Genomic DNA, 27,412 nt, shown 5'->3' on the forward strand with positions numbered 1-27,412 from the left:
TTGTCAGGATTTTTTATTTATTTATTTAAATTCAGTTATTGATGCACATGAAAGGAAGCGGCTTTGGCGGAGGTTCACTTTCTGCAAGCGTACCATTCTAGTTGTTGATTTTCACAGACCATTGTTCTTTTACATCCACATAAAAAAAAAACTTTATTGTTCAGGGTTGACCCCTTAAGAGTCTTCTCTTTTTTAAAAGAGGGTCCAACACACAGATATAATAAACACCTGTTAAACAACACGACAAATCCGTACAAACTAATTTGCCTCCATATGAGTCACCCCGCCCACCCCTACCAACATTCAAAGAGCTGCATAACAAAATATGCCCATTCAAAACAGAACTGCATGCATGAGTTATAACAGAAGTATAAAAACAGGTCAAACATGCAAATGCAGTAACAGGCATATAACTTAAATGTAGACGGATTTGTTCAATAGTGTGACCTATCCAATAAAGTCACTCTGCCTTTGATTAGCACTGCAGACAGAACGTGTCTTGGTGCTTTGCTACTCGAAAAAGAACTTTGGTTGGGTGGTCCAGCCACACGTATATCAAAAATAATACACGATGCACCTGAGTCCAAAAAGTTAAGGTTTGATTCAGAGATTTTGAGGATGGCAATATTTACCTTGACTAAAAATAACACAACTTTGTACATTTTAGTACAAAAGACATTTATTTTCATATCATTGTATTAAAAGTTATGACACAATTTAAAGCAAGTCAGTCTGGCTGTTTTTTCTCCATATGAGTCAGTGGTCACGCTTAACATTGTAAACATTACAACAACACTATTTCATTTAATGTAGCCATTAAACTTACTGTATTTAATTTTTTTTGGCACAAATCACAATTGACAACCACAGAAGCATGCATGCACTGAATTAAAAAAAAAACCATATTACAGTACATTATCTAAGGCAATAATCATGATGAATACAAACGATTTTTGTTAACTATGTTATTGCAGGAACACGATTGAGGGATAATAAACCTAATGAGGAAGTCATACGGTTACATATTAACACAGCAAAAGCACAGATAGGAGGAACACACAACGTACTGTAGATATAACCCAATCCTGGCTCAATGGTAGACTGATATCGAATAAGGTACAGTACTAGTAATGTGTATAGTCGAAGTGTGTGGGAGTCTTCCTAACACGTAGTTCTGGCATTTCTGTGTGTATGACTGATTCAGGATCAGCACACTGGGCCAGTTTGCAGTAAATAGAGTAAAGAATCTACTCGTCCGGCTTCCTCTTGGGCTTCTTTGGGTTGCGCGAGCGGCTTTTGGCCTTGCAGAGGGGACAGATGGGAGCATTGCGGTGAATCTGCTGGTGGCACGACAGGCAAGCCTGGAGTGAGAATAAAGGAGACAGTGTTTAGTCTATAAACACAGACATCTGAAAATGGGACTCAAAATGCAAAACTACATCATTATCCATCCGTTTTCATGTAAAACCATAACAGATAAGTTTAATGTTCAGTGCAGGTTAGTGCAACTACATGGTGACCAAAACAACAATGGAAAACAACTGTTTGGACCTATAATTAGGGATGGATATTGAGCCCCGGTATTAAACTGGTCCCGTGGCTAAATTATTAAAGACTGGCGTAACGATAAGCTCCACCCTTAACAGTTCTGTTAACGGTATTGGAGAAATTGCTCATACTTATTTAAGCTATATGGACATTATTTTGCCCCTTGTACCTCTCTGATCTACTTTTTGTACCTTTTACCCGTCTGATCTAGTTTCTAACTTGCAATTAAATTCAGATATTCATCTTTCGGAAGTATCGGAGCCCCACTCCAGCATCGTGCACAAAAGGCACAGCTTGCTCCTTCCCGTGCCCATGTTGATGTGCTGTACGATCATACTACGACGTGATTCGTAGTATTATATAAAAACATCTGTCGTGCCATACAACCCTAAGGCAGAGGTAACTAACTGGTGGAAGCAGTCCCATACGGACCCACACCCAAAACCCAAAAATAAAGGGAATGATTCGAGACATACGGGGCGCTTCTATTTTAAGCGGCGCAGCATTATAGGCTTGACGGTAGTGAATAAACGTACAGAACAATCACATGCGAGCTAAACCATCCTACGTGACCTTACTCAGGCAATCAAGTCTTCATCTCAGGCGATAATCACTAACTGGGCGCAGACCAAACAGAAAGAATGAAGAGAGACGTAGCGGGGGGAGAGAAAAAGAGTCAGCGTGGAAGTCATAATATCAATCCGTTTTGGAGCTATTGGTAAATAAAGAATTACCCTGGGAACGACCCTTTTTCATCACCAAAATCAATTTTGGTGTTGTCCGTATTCGAAACTTTTCAAAAACAATTGTCACCGTTGTGTAATGTACTCAGAGTTTTAATTATTTACTAACATCTACTTTGTCTTTTTAATGAATAGCACAAGTTGCTGAAATCACAGTGAGTTCTCTTTTGTTAACCGGAATGACACAAGCCAATTAACTCTAATTGAGAGGGTAATCAAACCGGTCTTTAGAACCTGAACTGGAACAATGCATCAATTGACATTAATTAATTACAGGGGGGGGGGGGGAAACATACCAACATAGATTAATTTTTAAAAGCTTGTTTATTTCTTTATTTTCTTTTGTAATCTTTTATTATGTTTTCATACAATGCAGTGCTATTTTTCTTTGTTAAAACATGTTTGTTGAGGGATTGTAATGAATTAATGGCATTTCAAATAATTTCAATGGCGACTATTGTTTTAATATACAAGTAACTTGTAAATCTTGGCACCACTGTATTTGAAATTAAAAGCATCGCCTAACATCCGAGATTATTACTAGATTAAAGTGTACCTTCATGGGGGGTGGTTGCTGTCTGAAGGTGGCCGTCTGGCGGGCATCTTGTTTCCGGGACACCTGAAGTTGCTGTGCCGCTGCTGCAGCGGCAGCAAGGGATTCTGGGATGGCCGGTTCATGTGGCTCCTTTTGCCACTCTGCTTTTTGCTTCTCAAAGTAACTATTGAAGGGAAAGACATGACAGACACAAAAGGGCTGGCTGTGAGTCTCATTTGCAGGATCTTACAAATGTCATCCCATCACACATCAGGAGCACCGACACAAAGAAAACAAGCTCACATTCTTTTTTCCCCTGTTTTAATGTACAACTCCAGGCCAAAGTACAGTCATAGTGAGAGTGTTTGTCTGAGTTAATGTGAGTGTCTTTGTGCAGGGGGGGGGGGAGAAATCTGCCTTGGTTTTATGTCTGACTGGCGCATTCACCCCCCCCCCCCCCCCAAAAAAAATATCCTATTTCATAATGCGCTCAGATTTCTCTAAGAATAGTTTTATTATGGCGTACAATTCACTGCAAAACAAATCTAATGGTTCGGCTTTCCTGTAAACCATCCATCAACGTACCACATATTAATGCATTCCATTAACACAACCCATCTTAATATTTCATGTTCAATGCATGTTCATTAAATGTGTCTGTATTCGTGTCTAAATTTATATTTCAAGCTGATTTTCTTTGAGCGAGAGCTCATCTCATGCGGAAGCGTCACTCCCTCTAAGAGAGTATTTGAAAATGTTCCTAACACCCAACAGGCATATGAGGTGTGATTTAATTTGCTTGAAGATTGCTCTATCACACCTTCAAATACAATTTCATTAGGCACTTACTAAAAGGTAAAAAAATGACTGCAGAATTATTTTTATAGCAGTAAGCTGTGCCACTGAGGAGTCTGACAGCGTTGTGGCACGTAGAACAGAATAAGAGTAATGGTCAGCTGCCCTGTTACAAACAACAAGTCAACAAGTAATCAAAGATCACCGATTTGGCCGACAGCCTCTCAATTACAGTTTTGCATCTCTGCAGGAGATGTTTAGTTAAAATGTTCCTAATTAAGCCAATCAACAACCAGAATCTTGAGATAAACAGACTGCACACAAACTGCTCCATCCAATAACCACACAGACATCCGGTATGGCACAACTCGTCCAGACAGCATTGATCTTCTCAATACAACTCTGGCGTAGAAACAGGAGCTCAGAACACTCACAGAGAGATTCTCTCACCCCTTGACTGCAAACCTCCACACAAATAGGAAGTGAATACAATAAGTTTACTTGGGCAAACCAAGGTAGCAGGCAGGCTAGGGAAGTTAGCATGACTTCAACTGTATTCATATTAGGCTTTACATGATCAGGATTTTTGGGGCCCATCACCGATCGGCGAGTTTAAAAAAACGATAACCGATCACCGATCTGATCACAAGATGGAGGAATGTGTCTATTTAAATGACCTGTTCATTTCCTGTATATACTTGTGTACTTAATTGCTCAAAATTGTTATCTTTGTTCCTCTATTTATGCCAGTGAGGCATAGTGACAGACAGAACAAATGAATGGTCTTCTGTTAGATGGCAGGAAGTAAATACAGTAATTAATGTATCCACTTTTTGTGACATTTTTCTTTGTTGGTGTGCCGTGAGATTTTTCAATTGTAAAATATGTTCCTTGGCTCCATAAAGGTTGGAAATCACTGCTCTAGTCAGATCGTGTTCTAATCAGTCAGGTCAAACCAACATTACATGACAGAAGTAATGGGTGCTAACTTACTGAAATTAAATTACTTTATTTTTAATTAAATTACTTCACCCACGCCGAAACTTTAGAGCTTGATTCAACAGAACGGCGGCATATTTACATCCAACCGTTTGTGCTACCGCTAGCTTCCTTGGCTACATAACATTTTATTGCCTGCTTGTGAGCCGTATCGTATTAAAAGTACATGAACATACCTCAAGCAAGCCTTAAATGAAGGTCCTCTCCTGTCCTGAGCATTGTTATATGGCCTATTTGTTATTTTTTATACAGTGTTTGTGTACCAATATTCATTATTTTGAGAGCTTTAAGTGCTGTGAGTTCAATGCTAATTTTTGTTAGCTCGTCAATGGTGTTTTTCATTCATTGTGTGTTAGCTTTGAGCTAGCGATTTTTGTGAACATAAACGAAGAAAGAAACAAAATCTGTAATCTATTTTCACATTCAATAGGTGTGATTCTTTTGTGATGCAAGTTTAGATTTAAAGTGAACTTCAACTGGAATGTCAATAAACAACTTTAAGCAAGCAACATTCACTCTTACTCCTTGCTTATTACTATGTTTCCAACTTAGCAAGCTGTTGTTGTGAGCATGTGGGCTCTGCATGCCGTAAGGCCGCTGCTGGATACAAGTGGTGGAGTGGCGCATGGATTGGACTGCTTGTACAAGAGTAGTAAAATTGGAGATTTTAGATCCAATGCGAAACTTGTTTGTTTGCTGACATCGGACCGATGTTTGATCTGAAAGATCAGATCTGGACACCCTGAGTTAGAACATCACAACATGCATTCCCTGTACTTCTTTCTTTTTAATCCTATAATCAAAGTCTCCGTCTAGACAGTGCTAGTGTAAACTAGAATTGTCTAGGAGGGTGTGTGTGTGTGTGTGTGTGTGTGTGTGTATTTTATACTGACTCCAAGGAAAGTTTCTCCTCTTCTTCATTGAGGTGAGGGAGTCTGTGTAGTCCCAAAGTCATCCTCAGGGCATCAACATGCTCCTTCAGAGGCTTGTACTCATCATGCAGGCGGCGAGTTGTTTCTAACAGCTTGTTCAGGTCATTTTCAGACTGCTTGATTGTGCTTTCCATCTTTGGGGAAAAACAAAAATACACCTAAAAACCCTAACTGTATAATCAGCAAGACGTATATTTAGAATTTTTTTGTCTGAATACGCCGCAATAAACCCTTGCATCTAAATTATTTAGAAAAAATATTTGTTTTCTTGTATACCCATATAAAAGAAAGATTGAAAGATTCTACTTGCACATGCTATAAATGTGATAATAATGGTGCTGCTCTGTAATTGTAGCACACACTCACCACATTGATATCTGCATGGATGAGCCGGAGCTCCTCCACATGTGCCATCTTCTCCTGCAGGAGGAGATCCATCTCTTGCTTGTACTCTTTTAGATGCTTCTCCTCAGACTCCAGAGCCTCAAACTCAATCTTCAGACGAGACTTGATCTTCTGCATTTGGACCGTTTTGTTCCTGTTGGCACAAGAAGAAGATAATTAGCTCATCTTATTCACAGTAGAAACTCAATGACCGGTAACAAGTAAACAACACCTTCTAAGGCAGGGATTCTCAACAGGTGGATCGGGCCCAAAAGTGGGACGCAGACAGGTAGTTTTACAAATTACAGGGGGTCATTAGTTTATGACATTACCGACATATGATGTATTGAGGTTACGAATGGTGCGTAATGAACTAGTTTGCACAGTGATGTAAGAATACATGGTTACACGTAACCAGTCAGTCAACACCATTTACTGTTTGTTTGTTGGTGTGCCGTGAGATTTTTCAATTGTAAAATATGTGCCTGGGCTCCATAAAGGTTGGAAATAACTGCTCTCGTCAGATCGTGTATTCTAATCAATCAGGTCAAACCAGCATTACAACATGACAGAAATAATGGGTGCTAACTTACTGTAATGAAATTACTTAATTCTAATTAAATTCACACACACCAAAACTTTAGAGTCGACAGAACGCCTGCATGTTTGCTTACAACCGTTAGTGCTAGCACTAGCTTGCTAGGCTACATAACGTTTTGTTGCCTGCTTGCAAGCCATATTGTATTAAAATTACGTGAACATACCTCAAGCAATCCTTGAATGAAAGTCCTCACCCGAGCACCGGTGACCATCAACACACATTTTTCCCCATTTTGTTCTTACAAACACACGGCGTGATCTATTATTGTTGTCGTCGCCATGGTAATGAGTGTATCCGGTCGCATGTGAGTTGACAAGATGAAGCCCAGTGATCTTAAAACACGGGATGCGGCGGTATCGGAATAAAAGATTATTGCAGTAGTCTGACAGTGCAATCGTGAAAGACCAAATTTGTCTTGTAGTCTGATCCGGGCATTACGTGTTGTCTGTCCCACACCGTCGACATGTTTTTTTAAAAATAACTTTATCGGTGGTCAGATATTTACAGTACTACGTCAAAAGACACACAATAAGGCTAAAAATAAACTAGATTTTGGATTCAAATATACTGTACACGACAGCGATATGGAGTAAATGTCTTTTGCGGAGCCAATCAAGATTGGCAAATTTTGACATTAAAGTCGAGCAGCATAAAAAACTAATTATCGGCCGATACCGATCAGATCGGTGTAAAGTCTAGTTTGAATGTGTGACATGTCAGTAGAAGATACTAGGTAAGGTAAACATTTTTTTTAAAGTCCGAAATGTATACTTCATCATACTGCCTATTTGTTGTTATACTAGAGTGGCTCCATATACCAGAGACAAATTCCTTGTGTGTTTTGTAACGTAAAGTACTTGGCCAATAAAGCTAATTTTGAAACTGCTTGGAAGGGAGACCTAAAGCAGACTGTAGTTTACGTTACAACATGTAAGTTAATGCAAATATAAATGAATTAGAATTACATGAAATAAAGAATTCAGACATACTGTAGTTACCGTGACTATTGAGGGACTGGCCAAAGAATTCACACATTCCACATATAGAACCAGATTACATACATGCAAGCATACAATGAGACTTTCAGTTGGTGCAAACTGTGCTGTACAACTTCAGCTGGGGAGTGGGGATGATGCCTTGCTCAAGGCCACCTCAAAAGTAGCCAGCAGGCAGACTAGCAACTTTGCAACAACTAGTTGCCATTTTTACATTTTTGTCCATAGCTGGACTCAAACCCGTGTTCTCTGACTCCAAAGCCCAGGTCCAAAACTTACTGAGTTACTGTCACGCCAAATGTTTTGAAAAGGAAAAGGAACTGTACCATTTTGTTTGACAGGTCGGCTACGCAAATGGAAAACATTTTGATATTCGGATCTTTCATTCATTGATCTTCCTTTCTGCTTATCCTCACGCGGGTCACAGGCGTGCTGGAGCCTATCCCAGCTATCTTCGGGCGAAAGGCGGGGTACACCACGAACTGGTCGCCAGCCCATCGCAGGGCACATAGAAACAAACAACCATTCACAGTCACATTGAAACCTACGGGCAATTTAGAGTTTTCAATTAATGCATGTTTTTGGGATGTGGGAGGAAACCAGAGTGCCCGGAGAAAACCCACGCAGGCACCGCGGGGCCAGGATTTGAACCCAGGTCCTCAGAACTGTGAGGCAGATGTACTAACCAGTTGTTCACCGTGCCGCCTGTTCGGATCGTAGCCCTTGGAAAACCTTTGAAACCAGACCCCTGCAAATTTTAATTGAGGATAGCCTACCTGATCTAGAGTAGATATGAACTACAAAAACTTACTGGCCACAACTTTAGGTACACCAACATATGGATCGGTCATACTATATCGCTTTATTATACAGTAATAAGACAGACAAAAAGATTATTGCAATTGTGGCTTTGTCAGGTTTAGCCTGGTATTAGGCTATCATTAGAAAGGTGAAATGCAGATAAAGGTGTCTTGGTATCGTACTGTGCATATATAAACATTGCTTGCAAATATTCTTTAATATGTATATTATAAAAAAATAATATAGCGCACCTATCAGCCGGCCAGCAGCGAATGTGCAGTTACAACCTGACAGACTGCTGCTGGCTAATTAGCTAGCTCGACCACAGCACTGCTTCGCAACCCACAACTTGAATTTGCCCACACATCAAGAATGATGACAAACGTCAGCTACAGCCTATGTGCATCTATGTAAGACGTGTTGAAAATAACAAAGGCTAGCTTTGTTCGTTTAGCGAAGTAGTAGCATAGACGCTGTTAGCCAATGCTAGCTAGCTGGGTAACAAAGCAGCCAAAAGGATGGGGGGGGGGGGGAAGCTCGTTTGGCTGTTTAGTGTTGCATTCGCTGACCTCTCTCAAACATCAGGCTGTTGATTGTTTTACGTATTTTCAAAAGCCTTACCGTACTTCCAGGATGTTTTCTAACTTGCACATGATTTCTTGTTCGTCCGTCATGTTGAATGAATACTTGAATCGTAGACCAGCTGGTGCCGCCGTGTTGCCCGGTGGTCTCCTCTTGGGAATATTCAAAATAAATAAATAAATAAATAGTCGACGTGACCGCGCACCCGAGCGCGCTTGCTCAAGGTGAGGTAGTGGTTGAAGGGTTCAGTAAGTAGTCTGCACCCAAGTAAACATACACAGTGGCTCGTACTCCGCCAAAGCTAGTCTATTTTACAGATTAAACACGAGGCAAGTAAAACATTAAAATGTGGCAAAAGTCACACTCTGAACTGAAAGTACATATACTTAAAAATAAAAAAAACTGGTGAAGACTGGTGAAAGTAAAAGTACCCTAGTGATTTGAGTCCTTTAAGTAAATTTAAAATAGTACAGACTCTTGATTGTACGTATAAATCCAAAAGCAAAAATTCATTTTTACTGCAAATTACACACAGTGCCTATTTTGATAATATAATATCAAAAATATAGGTTTGCTAGCAAGCATTGGCATGCTACCAAAACTACATATTCACATAGCTTTACTGATGTTTTGAACTGACTAACATCCATCCATCCATTTTCCATCCCGCTTATCTACACTAGGATCGCGGGCATTGGCATGCTTGGCATATTCTGGAAATTACAGGTGTATTACAGCAGAAGTATCCCAATCTCAAAAGATGTGCCTTGAACCTGACAGCTCTTATTGCTGCAATAAAAGCTGTTTGATTTGTATTTTGGTGATTTATACAGCAATGATTACTTCTGGTTGCTTGTTTTTACAGAAATTTGTGGTTTTCCTAAAATTGTAGTTTATTCCAAACATCCATCCATCCATTATCTGAACCGCTTCTCCTCACGAGTGTCACGGGATCGCTGGAGCCCATCCCAGCCATCACCGGGCAGGAGGCGGGGTACACCCCGAACTGGTTACCAGCCAATCGCTCGGCACATATAAACAAACAACCATTTGCACTCACATTCACACCTACGGGCAATTTAGAGTCTTCAATTAACCTACCATGCATGTTTTTGGGATGTGGGAGGAAACCAGAGTGCTTAGAGAAAACCCACTCAGGCACGGGGAGAACTGTGAGGCAGACGCACTAACCAGACTCCACCGTGCCGCCCGTCCATCAAATCTATCAATATTTTATGAAAGATGATCAATAACATTTACTTATACTAAATGCTGATGCACTGACACCCAAGCCAAAGCACTACTCACTTTCCGAGTCTATCAATCTCTGAACTGCACTTTCTCACATGGGATTTTTTTGCAGGAGGTGAAGCCTGATTTCATGAGTGTGGCCTTCTTGGATACAAGAGTTGGCCCAGTCGTTGCACTGATGAATCAGGAAAAGTGCTGAATGCAATAATGGACAGCTCTCTATATGTCAAAATTGGACTTAACCCTTGATTTAGTTCAGAAGTCATCTAAAAAATTGAGTTAGCCCACTCTAGTTCTCAGTGGCTCAATTTGAAGAAGAAGAAGAATTATCTTTATTGTCATGAACATGCATGCATGCACACGAAATTTGTTCTCTGCATTTTACCCATCACAGTAAACACACACACTTGTTAGTGGAACACACTGGAGCAGGGGGCAGCTTAAGCGCCCAGGGAGCAGTTTGGGGTATCGGTGTCTTGCTCAAGGACACCACAGCTGTGAGTCCGGGAGATGTTGGTGGATGGTCCAGTCGGGGTCTTAAACCTGGCTCCCCATGGTGGCAGGTGATGATTATCTTAACCATCGGGCCACGGTTGACCCCAAAGTGTAAAAAAGTTGCTGAGTCAAAAAGAGATAAGAAAGGAAATCATTAGGAAGAGTAATAAAAAAAAAACTATCAACACATTAAAAAATATTGATAAAACAATATGTAGCGAGAAAAATACAAAATAGAGACACATAAAATACAGTGGAAATAAAAAGGAAGAATGGAGGAGTAGTAAAAACAGACCCAAACAGATCCGTAATAAAAATTGAAAAAACATTGTTTGCTCAATAAACACATTAAAGTACAACAAATAGAGGTTGAGAAGAAGTAAATAAGTAATGCATAAGATGACACACAGATACAGTATACCTTCCACTGAGAGCAAAGGACCTTAGAAGCCTAGCTGCTGTAAAAGACTACCTTTCTGACATCAGCTGCTGGACGGCACAAAACTTCCTCCAACTAAATAACTAAAAATCGGAAATAATTCTATTCAACCTGCAAAATACTACCCTCGTTATTAAATCTAGCCTTGGGCCCTTTACACATAATTACACTTCCGCAAGAAACCTAAAAGAGTAATCTTCGAATCGGATTTCACCTTTACAACCCATATCAATAAAGTTGTTCAGTCATGTTTCTTTCATATATGCACGATAGCCAAAATACAATAAATAATTATTAAGCCCGACCTTGAACAACTGATTCACGCCCTAATTTTCTCCACACTGGATTAGTGCAACCCAATCCTCCCCAGTATTAGTAAAAAAAAAAAATTTAAAAAAAATCGCTATCTCGCCTACATCTGGTTCAGAATGCAGCAGCTCGGCTACTCAGTGATTCAAATAGACGGCACCACATCACTCCAATTTTAGCTTCACTTCATTGGCTCCAAGTCTGTTTAAGAAATTATTTTAAGATTTTACTCATTACCTTTAAAGCACGTATGGGCCTGGCTCCGAGCTATATAACCAAGCTTTTAACCATGTACGAACCAGCGCTCGGTCTCACATCCTCGGGTGAGGGCGTTCTGGTTGTTCCAAAGTCGAGACTTAACTAAAGGTGACAGAGCATTTTCCATCAGGGTGACTCGTCTCCACCTGCCTGTGGAGCTGAGAGATGCAAAATCAGTGGCATCTTTTCAATCACTTTGTAAACGTGTTTTTAAAGGTGCTAAATATATAAATAAAGTTAGTATGCGAGAAACCAATCAGTTTCGGTCAAGACGTGCATCGCAATCTAATTTCAAGCACTGGGAGGTGGAGGGGGGGCTCTATCTCCATAGACTGTGCAACGTGCGCTGAACCGCAAAAACTGTTGCATCATGAGTTTCATGCAAGCGCAATGCTCACTGGCGTGTTTGCCAATTTGGCAAACCAGTCTGCGCCAAGATGCCGCACCTTATTAGGAAACTGAGGATGAACATAACTGTACATTTTATATCTGGGCACTGATCTCTTCCTTTAAGGAAACTGCAACATGCATAGTTTGTCTTCTTTTTAGGAAACAAACAATCAGTGGTTCTCAAGTGTTGTCACCCTGGAACATGCATTTTCCTATTATTGCAGAGTCGTGACCCACTTTCATAAAAGTTGAGAGTAAAAAATGTTGTTGTTGTTGTTTAAAAATAGCACCTGAAAACACATGTACAGTGTATTGTTTTAAAATGCCGTTTCAAATGTGTTTGCTGTATGGTCAAAGGTGTATTGCTTTACAAAATGCCAACCAAAGGATGAGCTGCACTGTATTTGATTACAGAGTAGACGAATGGCTAGAGCGCAAGAAAAGCATTTCTTGTGACTCTCCTCTTATGTTCCGTGTGGGAACTTGGTACGCCTCTGTACTGTACTGAAAAAAAAAACTGAATAAGAATAAATGTAATTTTTATACTAGCTGTCGGCAACCCACCCAAAATGAGTCTGTGACCAATTTTTGGGTCCTGACCCACCAGTTAAGAATCACTGGTCTGAATTATGCTATAAATATATCCCTGAAGTGATGTATGATCAAAACATGATGAGAAGTATTCTCAGATGAAGTCTGCCTTTGAGCAATGCTTGGGCCCCAGGCTGCCAATGGATTAAATGAGAGAGAGGTGCTTGGGAACAATGCAATGGTCTTTTCTCACTCCGTCTAATCCTTGTTGGTATTGCAAGCAGTTTCATATGACTCCACAGAGAAAAGGTGACAAGCGTCCCTGAGAAGAATTGTTTTACTACTGACTAGAGAAAAAGAGAGATGTCAACTGTGAGTAGCAACTTTTCATTGTTTATATCTACTGTGTATTGTGAATATATATGTTTAAGGAAGTTTATGTTGTATTAGCAATGGTTAGGAATTAGCACACTCACATGCTGGATTTAAAACAAGGCCCTGTAATCTAAAATGGAGCAAGGTAGAATAGATTGCAATAATGCATGCTCGTGCTAGCCAAGACTTGCATGGTACCTGTAGATTTTGCAATATATTTTAGGATGTTATTGTTGTTATTGACAGAAGTGTCTTGCTTTGAGCAAAAAAATTTTTCTTCTATTCCGCTGTACATTGTTCTATTAAAAGTTGTACATATACAGAGTTGAATTGGCAACATTGTTTTGACAAGGGGTGGAAATTGCTGATGATATCATGATATTTTGCCAATAATAGCGATAGTATCACAATACAGCAATTGTGTGATCATCTTTATTCTGGACGAGAATAATCTTCAGTATATTATGCATCATGATATATAACTAAAAACGAGGAAACTGATAAATAAAAAAAGAAATAAAATCAAATACAATGTTTTATGATGAAAAGATAGATAGATAGATATTCACAGTTACAGTACAGTACAATATGATTAACATCATATCCAAATTGTCAGGAAGTGCACAGCTGTATGTACATCGCCGGATTATATCAAAATGTGTTATATGCTGGTGCATTGAAATTGTATCGTAAAATGGGATCATAAGACATCGCAATTTAGATTTTGTCCCACCCCTAGTTTTGACCCATTCATTATACTGTGGGCTTCATTTTTTGACTGTAGCCTCCACCAACCTCTTGTGAGTGGATGCTCCTGGTTGAACAGAAGAATGTAAGGAACTCTCTTTTTTGTCATTTTTCTGTCCAAAAACCAACAAATTGATCTCAGTTTCAAAGAACTTACAAAGATATTAGAAAACAAGTACAGTTTATTTTCACTCAGTTGTTGCTTGTCATGTTCCTCAAAGCTTCTGCAGTGACACAGATTATTGCACAACCACAATATTTTCCTCCTGTTACTTGTGTTTTCCGACAGATAAATGTTCGGGTTACGAGCATGGACTGCTGAGCTGGAATTTGCCATCCTGCCCAGCACGACTGGCAAACAGCTTTTTGATCAGGTACACTGTACAACACATGGTAATAGACCGTTTTTCAACAGTAATATGATACCATTAATTGTTCTGTTTAGATAGTGAAAACAATCGGCCTCAGGGAAACCTGGTTCTTTGGTCTCCAGTACCAGGACAGCAAAGGCTTCTCCACCTGGCTAAAGCTCAACAAAAGGGTAAAAAGAAAGTTAACTTATTAACTTGTTGACATATCTCTCAAATGACCCGCCCAACCCGCACCCTTGATAGATGCTCACAAATGAACGTGACTCTGTCGATCCATTGAGGTTAATTAGCTGCTTGCTTTTTGTTGTGGGGTGCCAATCACAGGTGACCGCTCAAGATGTCAGGAGGGACAATCCTCTGTTGATTAAGTTCAGAGCAAGGTTTTACCCTGAGGATGTTGCAGAAGAACTCATCCAGGAGGCAACGCAGCGTCTATTCTTTCTGCAGGTTAGCGAATACACAACCAATGGCATAAAGCAAACAATAAAATGTAGGTTCTGAACTTCACTATTTCATAATTCAATAAAGTTGTAAAAATCTTTTGAAAATATTCCTACCTTATATGGTATTCCAAATGACTAGTATGGCTAAAATACTTTAAATCCACATTAAAACTACAATTCAACACAGACAAGAAAAAAACACTTTCAACTAACAATTCTAAATTTTATAGTGGTACCGATGCACAGACAAATCAGGAATCTCAACTAAAACAGATGCCACAAAAACCTCTGGGGGTTTCCCAACAACTCAGGCAAAAGGTTATTCTCAGAGGTTTTTCACAAGGGAGTTCATGTGCACAAACAAATTTATCCATGTGTATCAAATAAACTTCAGAAGTTACATGGCTTTTTCTAGGTTGCGCTATAATAATATGAATACTAACAATGAGCAACTGCCATTGTTTTTGCTTTAGGTAAAAGAGAGCATCTTAAATGACGACATTTACTGTCCACCTGAGACTGCCGTGCTTTTGGCCTCATATGTGGTTCAGGTCAAACATGGAGACTACAGGAAAGATTATCACGTACCGGGCTACCTAACAAGAGAGAAGCTGCTTCCCCAGAGGTAGACGTTCCATCCTCTGGATACAAACTTGAACTTTATTCAGTCATCGGAATTCTAACTGTAGTGTCATCTTCCATGATAAACCCAGGGTTTTAGAGCAACACAAACTGAATACGAATCAGTGGGAGGAAAGAATTCAAGTGTGGCATCAAGAGCACAAGGGAACGCTAAGGTAACCCAAAGTCAATGTACCCCTTAGGGTTGGGCATCCCTTGAATTTAAACAATTCCGGTTCTGATTTCGGTTCCTCGTTTCGATTCCGTTTCCAAAGGATTCTCGATTCCGATTCTTTTAGGGGACACATTCCAAAAAGTTTGCATGGTGTGAAGAAGGGGTGTCGAAACTACGGCCATCCATTTTTTTAGCAGGCCACATCATAGACTAAAATGAACATTTGATATGGCCTGTGTTGTTTGCCTGCATTGGTAGCTACAGTACTTATTTTCTACAGCGAGTGACAAGGAAGGAGAAGAGAAGAAAACATTTTTTCTCAATCTTTGCATTAACGTTGACCCACTGTTTAAGTCAGTTTAACTTATCCGCCTCAATTTTGGCATAAGAACTATTTTATTGTTTCACTCACCCTATTATGACTTCACTGAAGTTCAGCGCGCTGTAGGCTTAGGCTCGGCACGAGGGGGAGACGGCATCCGTTACTTCCACACATCATGCAACGTCCTTTGCACACTATAATCTTATTGCAAGTGTTGCACTGAGGCGACTGGTTATTTATTTTAACAAAGTTAAGACACTTTTAATCGCTGCAGCCCCTGTTGGGCACACACTTCGATGGTTTTCGTCACTTTTTCTTCGTTGGTTTTCGGTGTGTTCTTCTTCTGGTTAGTGGTCTGTAGGCATCGAAACTAGGAACCGAAATGTTAAAATTGAACGATTCCAGGAGAATCAGAATGTTATCTCAATCGAGTCTCATACTCGATGCCCAACCCGAGCACTATTCTCTGCGAATGAGTGTTTCATCGCATAAAATATGACATGACTCTTTGTCACAGGGAGGATGCCATGGTGGAGTACTTGAAGATAGCACAGGATCTAGAGATGTATGGGGTCAACTACTTCAGCATCAAGAACAAGAAAGGAACTGAGCTGTGGTTGGGAGTGGATGCCCTGGGGCTCAACATATATGACAAAAAGGACAAGTATGCCTTCAACTCCCAGCTGGGACAGTTGTTAATTTAAAATCCATCTTTAATGCTCAAATCTCTGCCATAGTCTTTGTCATATAAAATGCTCATTTCTACTTATCAGTTACTGAATTATTTGATTTTTATTTATTTAATCTTTATTTGTCCAAGTAAGGCAAATGAGAGCGGATTCACATTTGCAATGCCTGGCTGCAGACAGCAGAGTAAAACAAAATGATGTCAGATTTAGAACCAAATTGGATTTCAACTATTTTGAACACATCTGCCACACGATTGTATTTATTCATTTATCTATTTATTTATTTTTGAAGGCTTTGTTACCTAATTTCCTAGCTTGTCGCCACATATTACCCAGAGTGGGCTTGGTGCTTGTCACCTGTAGCGATAAACCAGTATTTAATTATTTTATGTTTGGGGAAAACTGCTTTGCAGTTCTAAATGCTGAGAGATAACTACAATCACCCTTTTGCAGTTGATTTTTCCTTGAACCTACAAGTATGTATAATACACCCGCTGAAGGACCCAAGAGCTTGGAACACATTTTGTTATTGCATCAAATTACACAAATTTTCTCATCCATCCATTTTCTGCGCCGCTTCTCCTCACTAGGATCGCGGGCGTGCTGGAGCCTATCACAGCTATCATCGGGCAGGAGTTAAAAATTAAAAAAGTCTAAAATAAATACATTACTCTGCTGCCTTTGACAATAGATAGATAGATAGATAGATAGATAGATAGATAGATAGATAGATAGATAGATAGATAGATAGATAGATAGATAGATAGATAGATAGATAGATAAAATACAAGTTTAAGATTAATAAACACTGTACATGAATTACTCTGCTGCCTTTTCTTCTTTATCAAGCTATGATTCAAAATGCACTATTTTACTGTATTTAGATTTACCAGAGAAAGTAAGTGTATTTGCACAAATTATAGCCGATACCAGCTTAAATTTTATTCAGTATCAGATTCGAAGGGAAACCTACAACCTGTCATAATTACTTTAGGATACTGATATACAGTACACACATTTGTGTATTATTTTACTTAATGTATTTGTGTCTGGGCTGTGACAAAGTATTCCAATATTCTGCAGGCTGACCCCAAAGATTGGCTTCCCCTGGAGTGAGATCAGAAATATTTCCTTCAATGACAAGAAGTTTGTCATCAAACCTATTGACAAGAAATCTCCGGTATGGAATATCTTAAAAATAGCTTTATGTACACCTTGACAGGCCAGTTCATTGTTTATTTAGGGGAAATGGATTTGGTCTTATGTAGATAAATTGAATGTCAAAATGTTAGCTGTTTTAGCTTGATTGAATTCATAGATAGCTTTTTATTAAATGCCCAGCACTGAATGTTTAGTATTCATTATTTGAGAATTGAGATTTTTAATATAAATGGATTTTCACAACTACAAACAAGAAACTAATGACTACTTCACTGACTTGCTAATTCAGATCTCTTCACTGTGCTTGTAAACAGGTGTAGCAGGATACTAGGGGAAATTATGATTTTCCTAAATGCATAAAACCCAGTTTATACTGAAATTAGATCATTTCAGTGATGATCACTAATTTTACTTTTCGGGCACATGTCCAGGAAATTCACATCTCAGAACGGTACAATGAATTAGATGCTAAAAGGTGGTTTCATCAGTCAAACCATAGTTAATTGATGCTTTTTGTGTTAAAGGACTTTGTTTTCTATGTACCCCGTCTGCGCATCAACAAACGTATACTGGCACTATGCATGGGAAACCACGACTTGTACATGCGCAGACGAAAACCGGACACCATCGAAGTGCAGCAGATGAAGGCCCAGGCGAGAGAGGAGAAGAACAAGAGGCAGATAGAGAGGTAAAAGACAAAGATAAGGACTTCTCTCTTCTTCTTTTTTTTTTTTTTACAGTTTACAGTGTGTGATCTGTAGTTAAGAAAGAACTGTCAGGGGATGCAGTTGTTCCAGATGTGTACTTATGCACAATTCTCCTGTCAGGGCTCTGCTTGAGAGTGAGAAAAAAAAGCGTGAAAATGCTGAGAAGGAAACAGAGAAGATCGCTCGTGAGACCATGGAGTTAATGGAGAGATTGCGACAGATTGAAGAGCAGACAAAGAGAGCTCAAGATGGTCTGACAACATTTTGAATACAATATTTCTTTCTGCTTACAAACATTGAAATATTCATGATTTGGGAATTTCCCCCAATGAAGTCTACAGTAACAGTACTGTATATACTGTCTTCTGTATTGTGTGTGCTGAATACTGTGTTTCAGAGCTGGAGGAGCAGACTCGCAGGGCACTCGAGTTAGAGAAGGAGAAGACACTTGCGCAGGAGGAGGCTGAGAGCCTGGAAAATGACCACAGGGCTGCCATGCAGGCGAAAGAAGCCCTGCTACAACATCCCCAGTCCAAGATGAAGAGTCAGGAAGAGCTGGTACATGTACACAATTCAGCAGTAGGCCAACAGTGGATTATATACAAACCTTCATTTATGGAATCCTATGGTTTGAAGTATGTCTGCTTTAATGTAAGCATAATGACGCTGGTTCATGTATGTCATTCCCCCACACGTGTGGTTCTCATTTGTTGCTCCCGATGGTGGAAAAACTCCTACTATCAGTCGGAGAAAGGGCGTCTGTCTCTACTTTGAAGAATCTCTTGAAAATTCATCTCTTTTGAGAGCATGTAGCACCTTAACGTGTCTAACTAGTCTCTCTACCTTGTACTACTTCACTATTGTTACTCATTTCAAATTAAAATAGAGCTATTGTATGAAATGGCAAAAAGTAGGTATTACTTTTGGTTGATGAAATGAAACTAAATGAGTCCAAGTTTGATTCTGCATTATAGAAATGAAGAGATTGCATCCACACAGACAAACACACACACGCACACACACACACACACACACACACACACACACACACACACACGCACACACCTATTGTCATGACAAACAGAGCACAGTGACCTTAGATCAGGCGCACTCTTAACTCTTTCCCCATTTGTGTGCCCATGTGGATAGGCCACTGAGCTGGCAGAGCTTACATCGAAAATCTCCCAGCTGGAAGATGCCAAGAAGAAAAAGGACGAGGAGGCAATGAGATGGCAGAAAAGGGTGAGAATTAACGGAAGAAGCAAGAGCCAGATAAAGGATGAATAAAAAATGAGCTCAGAGGGATGTCTGACACTACTAAGTGAACAGGGTATAAGACAAGATAGATAGATAGGAGCAAAGAATCCAACAGTGGCAAGAATACCACAAGACTGATAATTTATTGGCATTTAATATGAACCTAAGCCTCGTAAATCTATTGTTGGATTTAACGTTACCCTTGATTCTAGGGCTGTCACTATCGAATCTTTTTAGAATCGATTATTCTCTAGATATTTAGTCGAGTCGAGTAATCGCCGCCGACGCCTAAAAAAAAAAAAAAAAAAAAAACATTATTTATTTATTGTTTTACTCTCATTTATGAGGGCTGAACTTCTATCCTTAAACTGCATATGTTGGTACTGTATGGTATGAACTCTGTAAAGAATATGAGACAAGAAAATCAGTATTTCCTAAGCAGTTAGCATTCACATGCTAGAGATTACCATCTATCCATCCATTTTCAACACCGCACACCCCGAACTGGTCGCCAGTCAGTCGCAGGGCACATATAGACACGGACAACCATTCACACTCACATTCACACCCTCACTGAGTGGGAACTGAACCCACGCTGCCCGCACCAAAGTGAGGCGAGTGTACCACTACAACATCACGTGTACATGACACATCTAATTGTGTCTTAAAAATCACATACAGACGCTGTCATTTTTGGCAAAGTTTATCAGTGGTCCAACACTGCATCCATCTGCAATAAATGTCTGTGTGGTAAACATGGACAGTGGCCAAATTATTCCGGGTGGAACATATATGCTTATATTAATAGTTTTTATTGCCTCGAGGCAGAAATTTTTGCATCAACCAATTTTTGTGTTAGCTGAGTTAGCCGATTTTTTTTCACAGCCCTACTTGATTCAAATGCTCACATTGAAATTTGTCATCTTTGATATACCAGAAGATTCATGTACTCCCAATTCAGTCCAAGTTAATGATTATTTGCAAAAACCAATAAAGTTGATCAGTTTGAACATTAAATATCTTGTCTTTGTAGTGTATGCAATTAAATATAGGTCGAACATGATTTTCAAATCATTGTATTCTGTTTTTATTTATGTTTAACACAACATCCCAACTTCATTGGAATTGGGGTTGTATAACTTAATTATATGGCAGAACAGTGTCCTGGTGGTTAATACGTCTGCCTCAGAGGGCAGACGTATTAAATCAGAGATTTAGGGCTCGAATCTCAGCTTTAGCGTTTGCATGTTCTTGTTGTGTGGGTTTTCTTCCTATATTTTGGCATTCTCCCACATTCGCCGAAGGGTTAGCTCGATGATATCAATTCATAAAGATCTAGAAATTGTTTTCATTCAATTTTTTGACATGTCCTGAAGAACTTCCAAAACTTAAATTGACTCTTGAACCATACAAACTAAAATGAGAAAAATTTTATCTGTCAAGAAAATATTCACTTAACGAGTAATTGTTTAAACTTTAAACATATATAAAAACAATAACACTTTAAAAACAATTGTCAAAAATAACATACTGTGACATTGTGTCATTGAGTGCCTACTGTAACAATTTTGCATAAATGTCTGCTGAGGGTGTAAAAATTTACAACAGATCTCCACTAAATATGTAAATGTCTTTGTTGACAGGCGATGATGGTAGAAGCTGATTTAGAGAGAACCAAAGAAGAGCTGAAATCTAAAATAATGGGGATCCACATTCAGGATTCTGTCCACCCTCACATGCATGATCATGACGAGACAGATGAGAGCAGCGCGGAGGCGAGTGCTGAGTTAATGTCTCCCGGCACGGTACGCGACCGCAGTGAAGAGGAAAGAGTAACAGAGGCACAGAAGAACCTGAGACTGCAGAAAAACTTAAAGGTACGGTAAATTAATACTAGAACCATCTCCAGTGGTTTGGCACCAATCTATTGATAATTAAATATAGTATGTCTGTCCATCACTGAAATTTGTCACAAAAAGAATGAATCTTTTCCACTCAAAATGTAACCAATTAAAAAATAAATTTTGGACTTCCAGACTAACTTGGAGGTAAACTATTTATGTTTCCCCGATGATCCTGTGCACGTACCCATAAAATTTACCAATCTTTTTGACGACAATCTCATGGGTTTTTACAGAAGTTTTGCTACTACGACTAACCGATAGACCACATTGACTTCAATGTTTTCTAAACATTTCATATATTTGCAATCAAATGATAATTTGTGCAATTTACTATGGTTTATGCCTGACTGGATTCAGTCTCAGTTGATGCTATAATGTCACGTAGTTTAGTTTGCCCACTCTGATCCCACCTCTTATGCAGTTCCTGGTGACCATTATGTTTGCTCTCTTTGTTGGGTTTTCTTTTAATACACACTGTATATGGTTTTGATTGCGCTGGTTAGTTGACAGCCTAATTACCCCCCAAAAGGATGTGGTTTTTTATTTTGTTTTTCTCCAGGAACTAAGTGAACTCTACATAATTAAACATTGTTGCAGGTACCTTGCCATTCAAGTGCTTTTTTTCATTTGTCATCCACAAAGTCTATTACTCATCTAATAAAATTGGACTTTATTTCCCAAGCAAAACAAGATACCATATGATGTTGCATAGAATTTCCAACAGAAAAAAATGGATTTAATAACTATGAACAAAATAATGTTTTCAGATTGGGACTGAGGGGAGAACAGGGGTGTGGGGAGAGGGCTGAGGCTTCTGAATAGACTCAGCTATGAGGATTTCATTCTCTGTATGTTTGTGTTCTCTTTCAGTTCCTGAGCACTGAGCTTGCTCAAGCTGTAGACGAGAGCAAAAAGACCCCAAATGACCTGATCCATGCTGACAATGTAAAGGCCGGCCGTGACAAATACAAGACCCTACGTCAGATTCGTCAGGGCAACACCAAACAGCGCATTGATGAATTTGAGTCCATGTGAGAAAAATCCACTGCAGACAGACTGAATGATTAACTAAATTAGTTCAAATAGAGAAACAGAGTCGTGCAATATTTAATTGATACCAATATTGAATCTAAGAATGGATGAAGAGACTTAATATAGCAACAAATAATATACTGTTACTGTTCTTGAATTTCAATGTTTCATCTGAGATGTCTTTGCGAACATTACATTACTTACTACAAACATACATTTACCATAACATTGGATACACCTGCACAATCTAATAAGAGTCAATACAAGATCTTCATCAAATTTATTCTGCATTTTCAAATGAAATAATGTATCTTTATTGACACTATCAGAGAGGTATTAATTAATTAATGTTACATTACTGGATTATTATTGTCAAACTACAATGTAGGGTTTTTATTATGTTTTGTTTTTCCTTATTTAGCAAATTTCAGGGGTAGACTGGTATAATTACAACAATAAACATCCTTCCATCCATTTTCTGATCCGCTTATCCTCACAAGGGTCGCGAGAGTGCTGGAGCCTATCCCAGCTATCATCGGCAGGAGGCGGGGTACACCCTGAACTGGTTGCCAGCCAATCGCAGGGCACATACAAACAAACAACAATCCGCACTCACATTCACACCTACGGGCAATTTAGAGACTTCAATTAACCTACCATGCATGTTTTTGGAATGTGGGAGGAAACCGGAGTGCCCGGAGGAAACCCACGCAGGCACGGGGAGAACATGCAAACTCCGCACAGGCAGGGCCGGGGATTGAACCCCGGTCCTCAGAACTGTGAGGCAGACGCTCTAACCAGTCGTCTACCGTGCCGCCAACAATAAACACATTGTCAAATAAATATTATTCTGACAGTGTCAGAAAAAACTGAGCAGACGGAATTTCTAACACAGCTCTTGTATTGGATCTCATTAGCTTTCATGGGTGTGTGGTATATGATGTATCTTCTTTAGTCTTTTCTGGTTTATTGACTTCTTATTTTTATATCCTTATAAATGATACAACTGCAGCCATTGCATTTAGGTTTGTCATATTATTTTCAACAAAAGCAAGTTTTATTTTCTTTATCCAAATAAAATAGAGACACCATTTGTTTGACTGTGCATGGTTCTGCTTCATGGTTTGCATCATCACCTTCAACGTGCAAAACAATGTTTCACAAAAACGGCTGCAGTTCAATCAGAAGGAAAATGCTCAGTGCCTTTGAAAAGTGTTAAGAGAACATGACTGGGTGGGTCATTCAATAGCATGGGAAAGTGTGTCCAAACTTTTGACTGGTAGTATATGTCTGGTATGTATTTTCTTTCTGTCTAGTGTGTCTCCCCACATCGTTGATGTATCTTTTTCCGATCTTGCTCATAACTTTGTACAGTTGACTGCTTCAAAGCTTTAAAAAAAACCAATAAGTAAGTCTAAATCTCATTCATCTGGTTACAATGTGTAATGTAGTATCGTTTCTATAAGAAATACAATAAACACTGTCCACCTTTATTCTGCAAAGTTTAGCATGTTTGATGGGTCACTTTAATAGGTCGTCATTATGCTTCTTTCTATTTCAAACCTTTATTATTATTACTATTATACAGCTGTTACATGTTCTGTGAGTCTGGTACAGAAGTGTTCAAATTCTGCTTGCAATAAAGCATTTCATTCCATTGAAGGATGACGAAGAGAAGCTGGAAGCCTTACTTGGTACTTTGATCCTAATTTCAGCTCATGTTACTGAGCTTGGCGCTTTCATTCCAAGAGCCTCCCATCTCATTTCACTGTCATTTTTTTCTTTTCAGTCTCTCCGTCCATCAGTGGTGAGTTATTTAACACATCTACTATAAATGAAGCAAGCTCACACTTATTGACAATTACAGCAAATTTGTCACATCCCCCACAGGGTTTGTTGTCGCTCCCATAATCCACTGACTGAGAGCCATTTGCCTGCAACGAGGCCTTCCTCATTGCTTTTACTTTTGTAATCCTGTGAGAGACTCACTGCTGCCATGCTAATTTCAGAGCCTCAATAGGCAGAGGCACTGTAGGTGTGGAGGAGCAGCAGCTCTACTCTGAGCCCCTCCCAGATGATCAAGCTTCTCAGCCTGTGTATTTAATGATATTACTGAGGTATTACTGTAGGTAGTTCTGAAACCTGCAGTTCAGAATCAGACTCATCTTTATTTGCCAAGTATGCGAAAAACACACAAGGAATTTGTCTCCGGTAGTTGGAGTCGCTCTAGTACAACAACAGTCAATTGACAGAGAATACTTTTGAGACATAAAAACATTTTTTTTTTAAAATAATAATACAAGTACAATTGTTTTTATTTTATTTTTGATAATTGTGCAAAAAGATGCATAGTCCTCTAGCAATTAGAGAAGTTCGAAATGACTAATAGAACAATAGTCCGGTGCAATGACCATTGTCCAAAGGGGGCCAAGACTTCAAGAAATGTATGCAGTTTAAAGTGACTAGTAGTGCGATAATCTGGGACAATGTCGATTGTGTCGATGTTGCAGATGCTACTCAGGCACATGAGTGGCCAGTATATATGCAAGGGATATGCAAATAATGCAGCGTGGCGAGACTACTACAGTGAGTGCACGAGTAATGTATAATTGGCCCGACAGAAATATGACAACAACCTCAAGACAAAAAAATTGGCAGCATGTTGCAATGGAATTGTAAGTTAACTGTTTAAGAAGTTAATGGCAATGAGGGTAGAAGCTGTTGGAATGTCTGCTAGTTTTAGTTTGCATTGTTCGGTAGCGCCTACACCTGAGGGAAGGAGTTGGAAGACATGGTGACCAGGATGTGGAGGGTCCAAGAAGATTTTGCATGCTCTTGTCTTAGTTCTGGCAGCGTGCAAGTCCTCAAGGACTCTTTTCATCAGTTTTGATTGTCCGTTGCTGTCTGTCATGAACGGAACAGAGGACAGGACCCAAAATGCACGACTCCAATACAGATGGACAGTTTCAAAAAAGAGAGGTTTAATATACGAGCAGAGGTCGGTACACAGGCAGGCAATCCAAAAACGCAACAGTATCCAAAAAACGTGAGGCGAAGAGGCAAGGTCTAAAATCAGAACAGGGTCTAGTCTTATTACGAGTCGGTGACATGGAAACAAGGAATGTTGGAATGTGACAAGAAGGTACAACGAACTGGCGACCAGAAAGAAGAAGACAAGAGGTTAAATGCATGGGGTAGTTAAGGTAAACGAGGCACAGGTGGGGAAGATGCTCTCAGGAGCAGGTGTGTACGAGACAGGGGGGAAACAACAACCAGAACACACACCCATGACACAGTCGGAGTTTGTCCTTTTTTGTAGCAGCATCAAACCAGGCTGTGATGGAAGAACACGAGACTGATTCGACAACAGCTGTGTAGAACTGCCTCAGCAGCTCCTGTGGCAGGCCGTGCTTCCTCAGAAGCCACAGGAAGTACATCCTCTGCTGGGCCTTTTTGAGGATGGAATTGATGTTGATCTCCCATTTCAGGTCCTGAGAGACTGTAATTCCCAGGATCTTGAAGGTCTCGACGCTTGACACAGGGCACTTGGACAGCGTGAGGGGCAGCTGTGGTGAAGGATGCCTCCTGAAGTCAACGATCATCTCTACACTCTTGAGCGTGTTCAGCTCCAGGTTGTGTCGGCCGCACCACAGCTCCAGCTGCTCCACTTCCTGTCGATATGCAGACTCGTCACCGTCTTTGTTGAGGCCGATGACTGTGGTGTCGTCTGCAAACTTCAAGAGTTTGACAGCCGGGTGCGTTGAGGTGCAGTCGTTCGTGTAGAGATTCACCTGCTGTGTCCTGCCCTTCAGGAAGCTGTAAATCCACTGGCAGATGGCAGCCGAGACGCTGAGCTGGAGAAGCTTGGGGAGAGGAGTTCGGGGATGATGGTGTTGAATGCAGAGCTGAAGTCCACGAACAGGATCCTCATATAGGTCCCCGCAACGTCGCAGTCTTCTAGGATGAAGTGCAGTCCCATGTTGACTGCATCATCCACAGACCTGTTTGCTTGGTAGGCAAATGCAGGGGGTCTAGCAGGGGACCTGTGACGCTGTTGAGGTGGTCCAGCAGGAGGCGTTCAAAGGACTTAATTACCACAGATGTCAGGGCGACAGGTCTGTAGTCATTCAGACCTGAGATTCCAGGTTTCTTGGGGACTGGGATGATGAGCACATCTTGCAGCCGTGCTTTCCAGACCTGATGTAGGTACAGTTGGTCGCAACAAAATGAAAAAGAAACTTGGAAATTAATTGCCCAAAAGCAGTAAAGTCAGGGGCACATTTAGGGTGAAATAAGTGATGATGATTCTAATGGTCAGTGATTGACAGTGGCTCAATATAATAATATTTTCAATTTGCACCACTGAAGTGAGCAAAGTAGAAGAGTCTAGGCAAATGGTGTAATGAAAATTTATTGAATAGAAAAAGAAATGTACTACTCTAATAAAGCATCTTCTTAGTTCTGCTATTTAACCTAATGTTTTATTAGAATAGGTTGGGTGTCTTCAAATGACAGGCCGGGGTCCACGTCCAGATCAAGTCAGTCAATTGCTGTTAAAAAAAGGCAGTATCTCCCACAGGCCCCTTGTAGAAGCCCATAACGTGATAACAGCCCATAAGGTAATAATGGCCCATAATGTAATAAATTTGCCCTTTTTAAAATGTCACGTAAAAAAGGTCCTGAACCTATAACATAATAACTTGGCCAATAACGTAATCATTATTGCGTTATTAGCTAGTTATTATGTTATTGGCCTGGTAAAAAGAAATAATAATAATAATATTTACAAATGTAATAACTGAGCCCATAATGTAATAATATACTAATATCACTATTTAATTTTTCCTTAAATAAAGTACTGGAAATAAAGTTCTTGAAATCCTGGTCATTCTGTATAAAGCATGTTGAGTATTCCCATTTTTGTGTGAAAAATGTCAGTTTGAATTTTATTTACTGCAAATTCATTAGAGGCTGCGCACTTGAGGTTGCACACTGGAAGATGATCAGAAAAATATTTATT

General features: G+C 39.7%; 2 protein-coding genes across 2 annotated transcripts; one reads left to right on the forward strand and one right to left on the reverse strand.

Moving 5' to 3' along the window:
- Positions 1–1,051: 1,051 nt before the first annotated feature.
- On the reverse strand, positions 1,052–9,132 carry zc4h2 (zinc finger, C4H2 domain containing). Its single transcript, XM_061685744.1, has 5 exons — positions 8,955–9,132; positions 5,919–6,090; positions 5,514–5,686; positions 2,848–3,010; positions 1,052–1,361 (listed from the first exon to the last, which is right to left on the reverse strand). Exons 1-5 carry the CDS (start codon positions 9,005–9,007, stop codon positions 1,248–1,250), a joined length of 675 nt encoding a protein of 224 aa, XP_061541728.1. The 5' UTR covers positions 9,008–9,132; the 3' UTR covers positions 1,052–1,247.
- A 4,601-nt stretch (positions 9,133–13,733) lies between these two features.
- LOC133407590 (moesin-like) lies at positions 13,734–22,720 on the forward strand. Its single transcript, XM_061685638.1, has 14 exons — positions 13,734–13,795; positions 14,000–14,084; positions 14,156–14,251; positions 14,406–14,528; positions 14,998–15,149; positions 15,238–15,321; positions 16,160–16,306; positions 17,415–17,511; positions 18,017–18,180; positions 18,320–18,450; positions 18,597–18,757; positions 19,349–19,441; positions 21,100–21,333; positions 22,231–22,720. Exons 2-14 carry the CDS (start codon positions 14,004–14,006, stop codon positions 22,393–22,395), a joined length of 1,728 nt encoding a protein of 575 aa, XP_061541622.1. The 5' UTR covers positions 13,734–13,795; positions 14,000–14,003; the 3' UTR covers positions 22,396–22,720.
- Positions 22,721–27,412: the final 4,692 nt, after the last annotated feature.

This window comes from Phycodurus eques, chromosome 9, assembly GCF_024500275.1.
Source record: "Phycodurus eques isolate BA_2022a chromosome 9, UOR_Pequ_1.1, whole genome shotgun sequence".
NCBI lineage: Eukaryota > Metazoa > Chordata > Actinopteri > Syngnathiformes > Syngnathidae > Phycodurus > Phycodurus eques.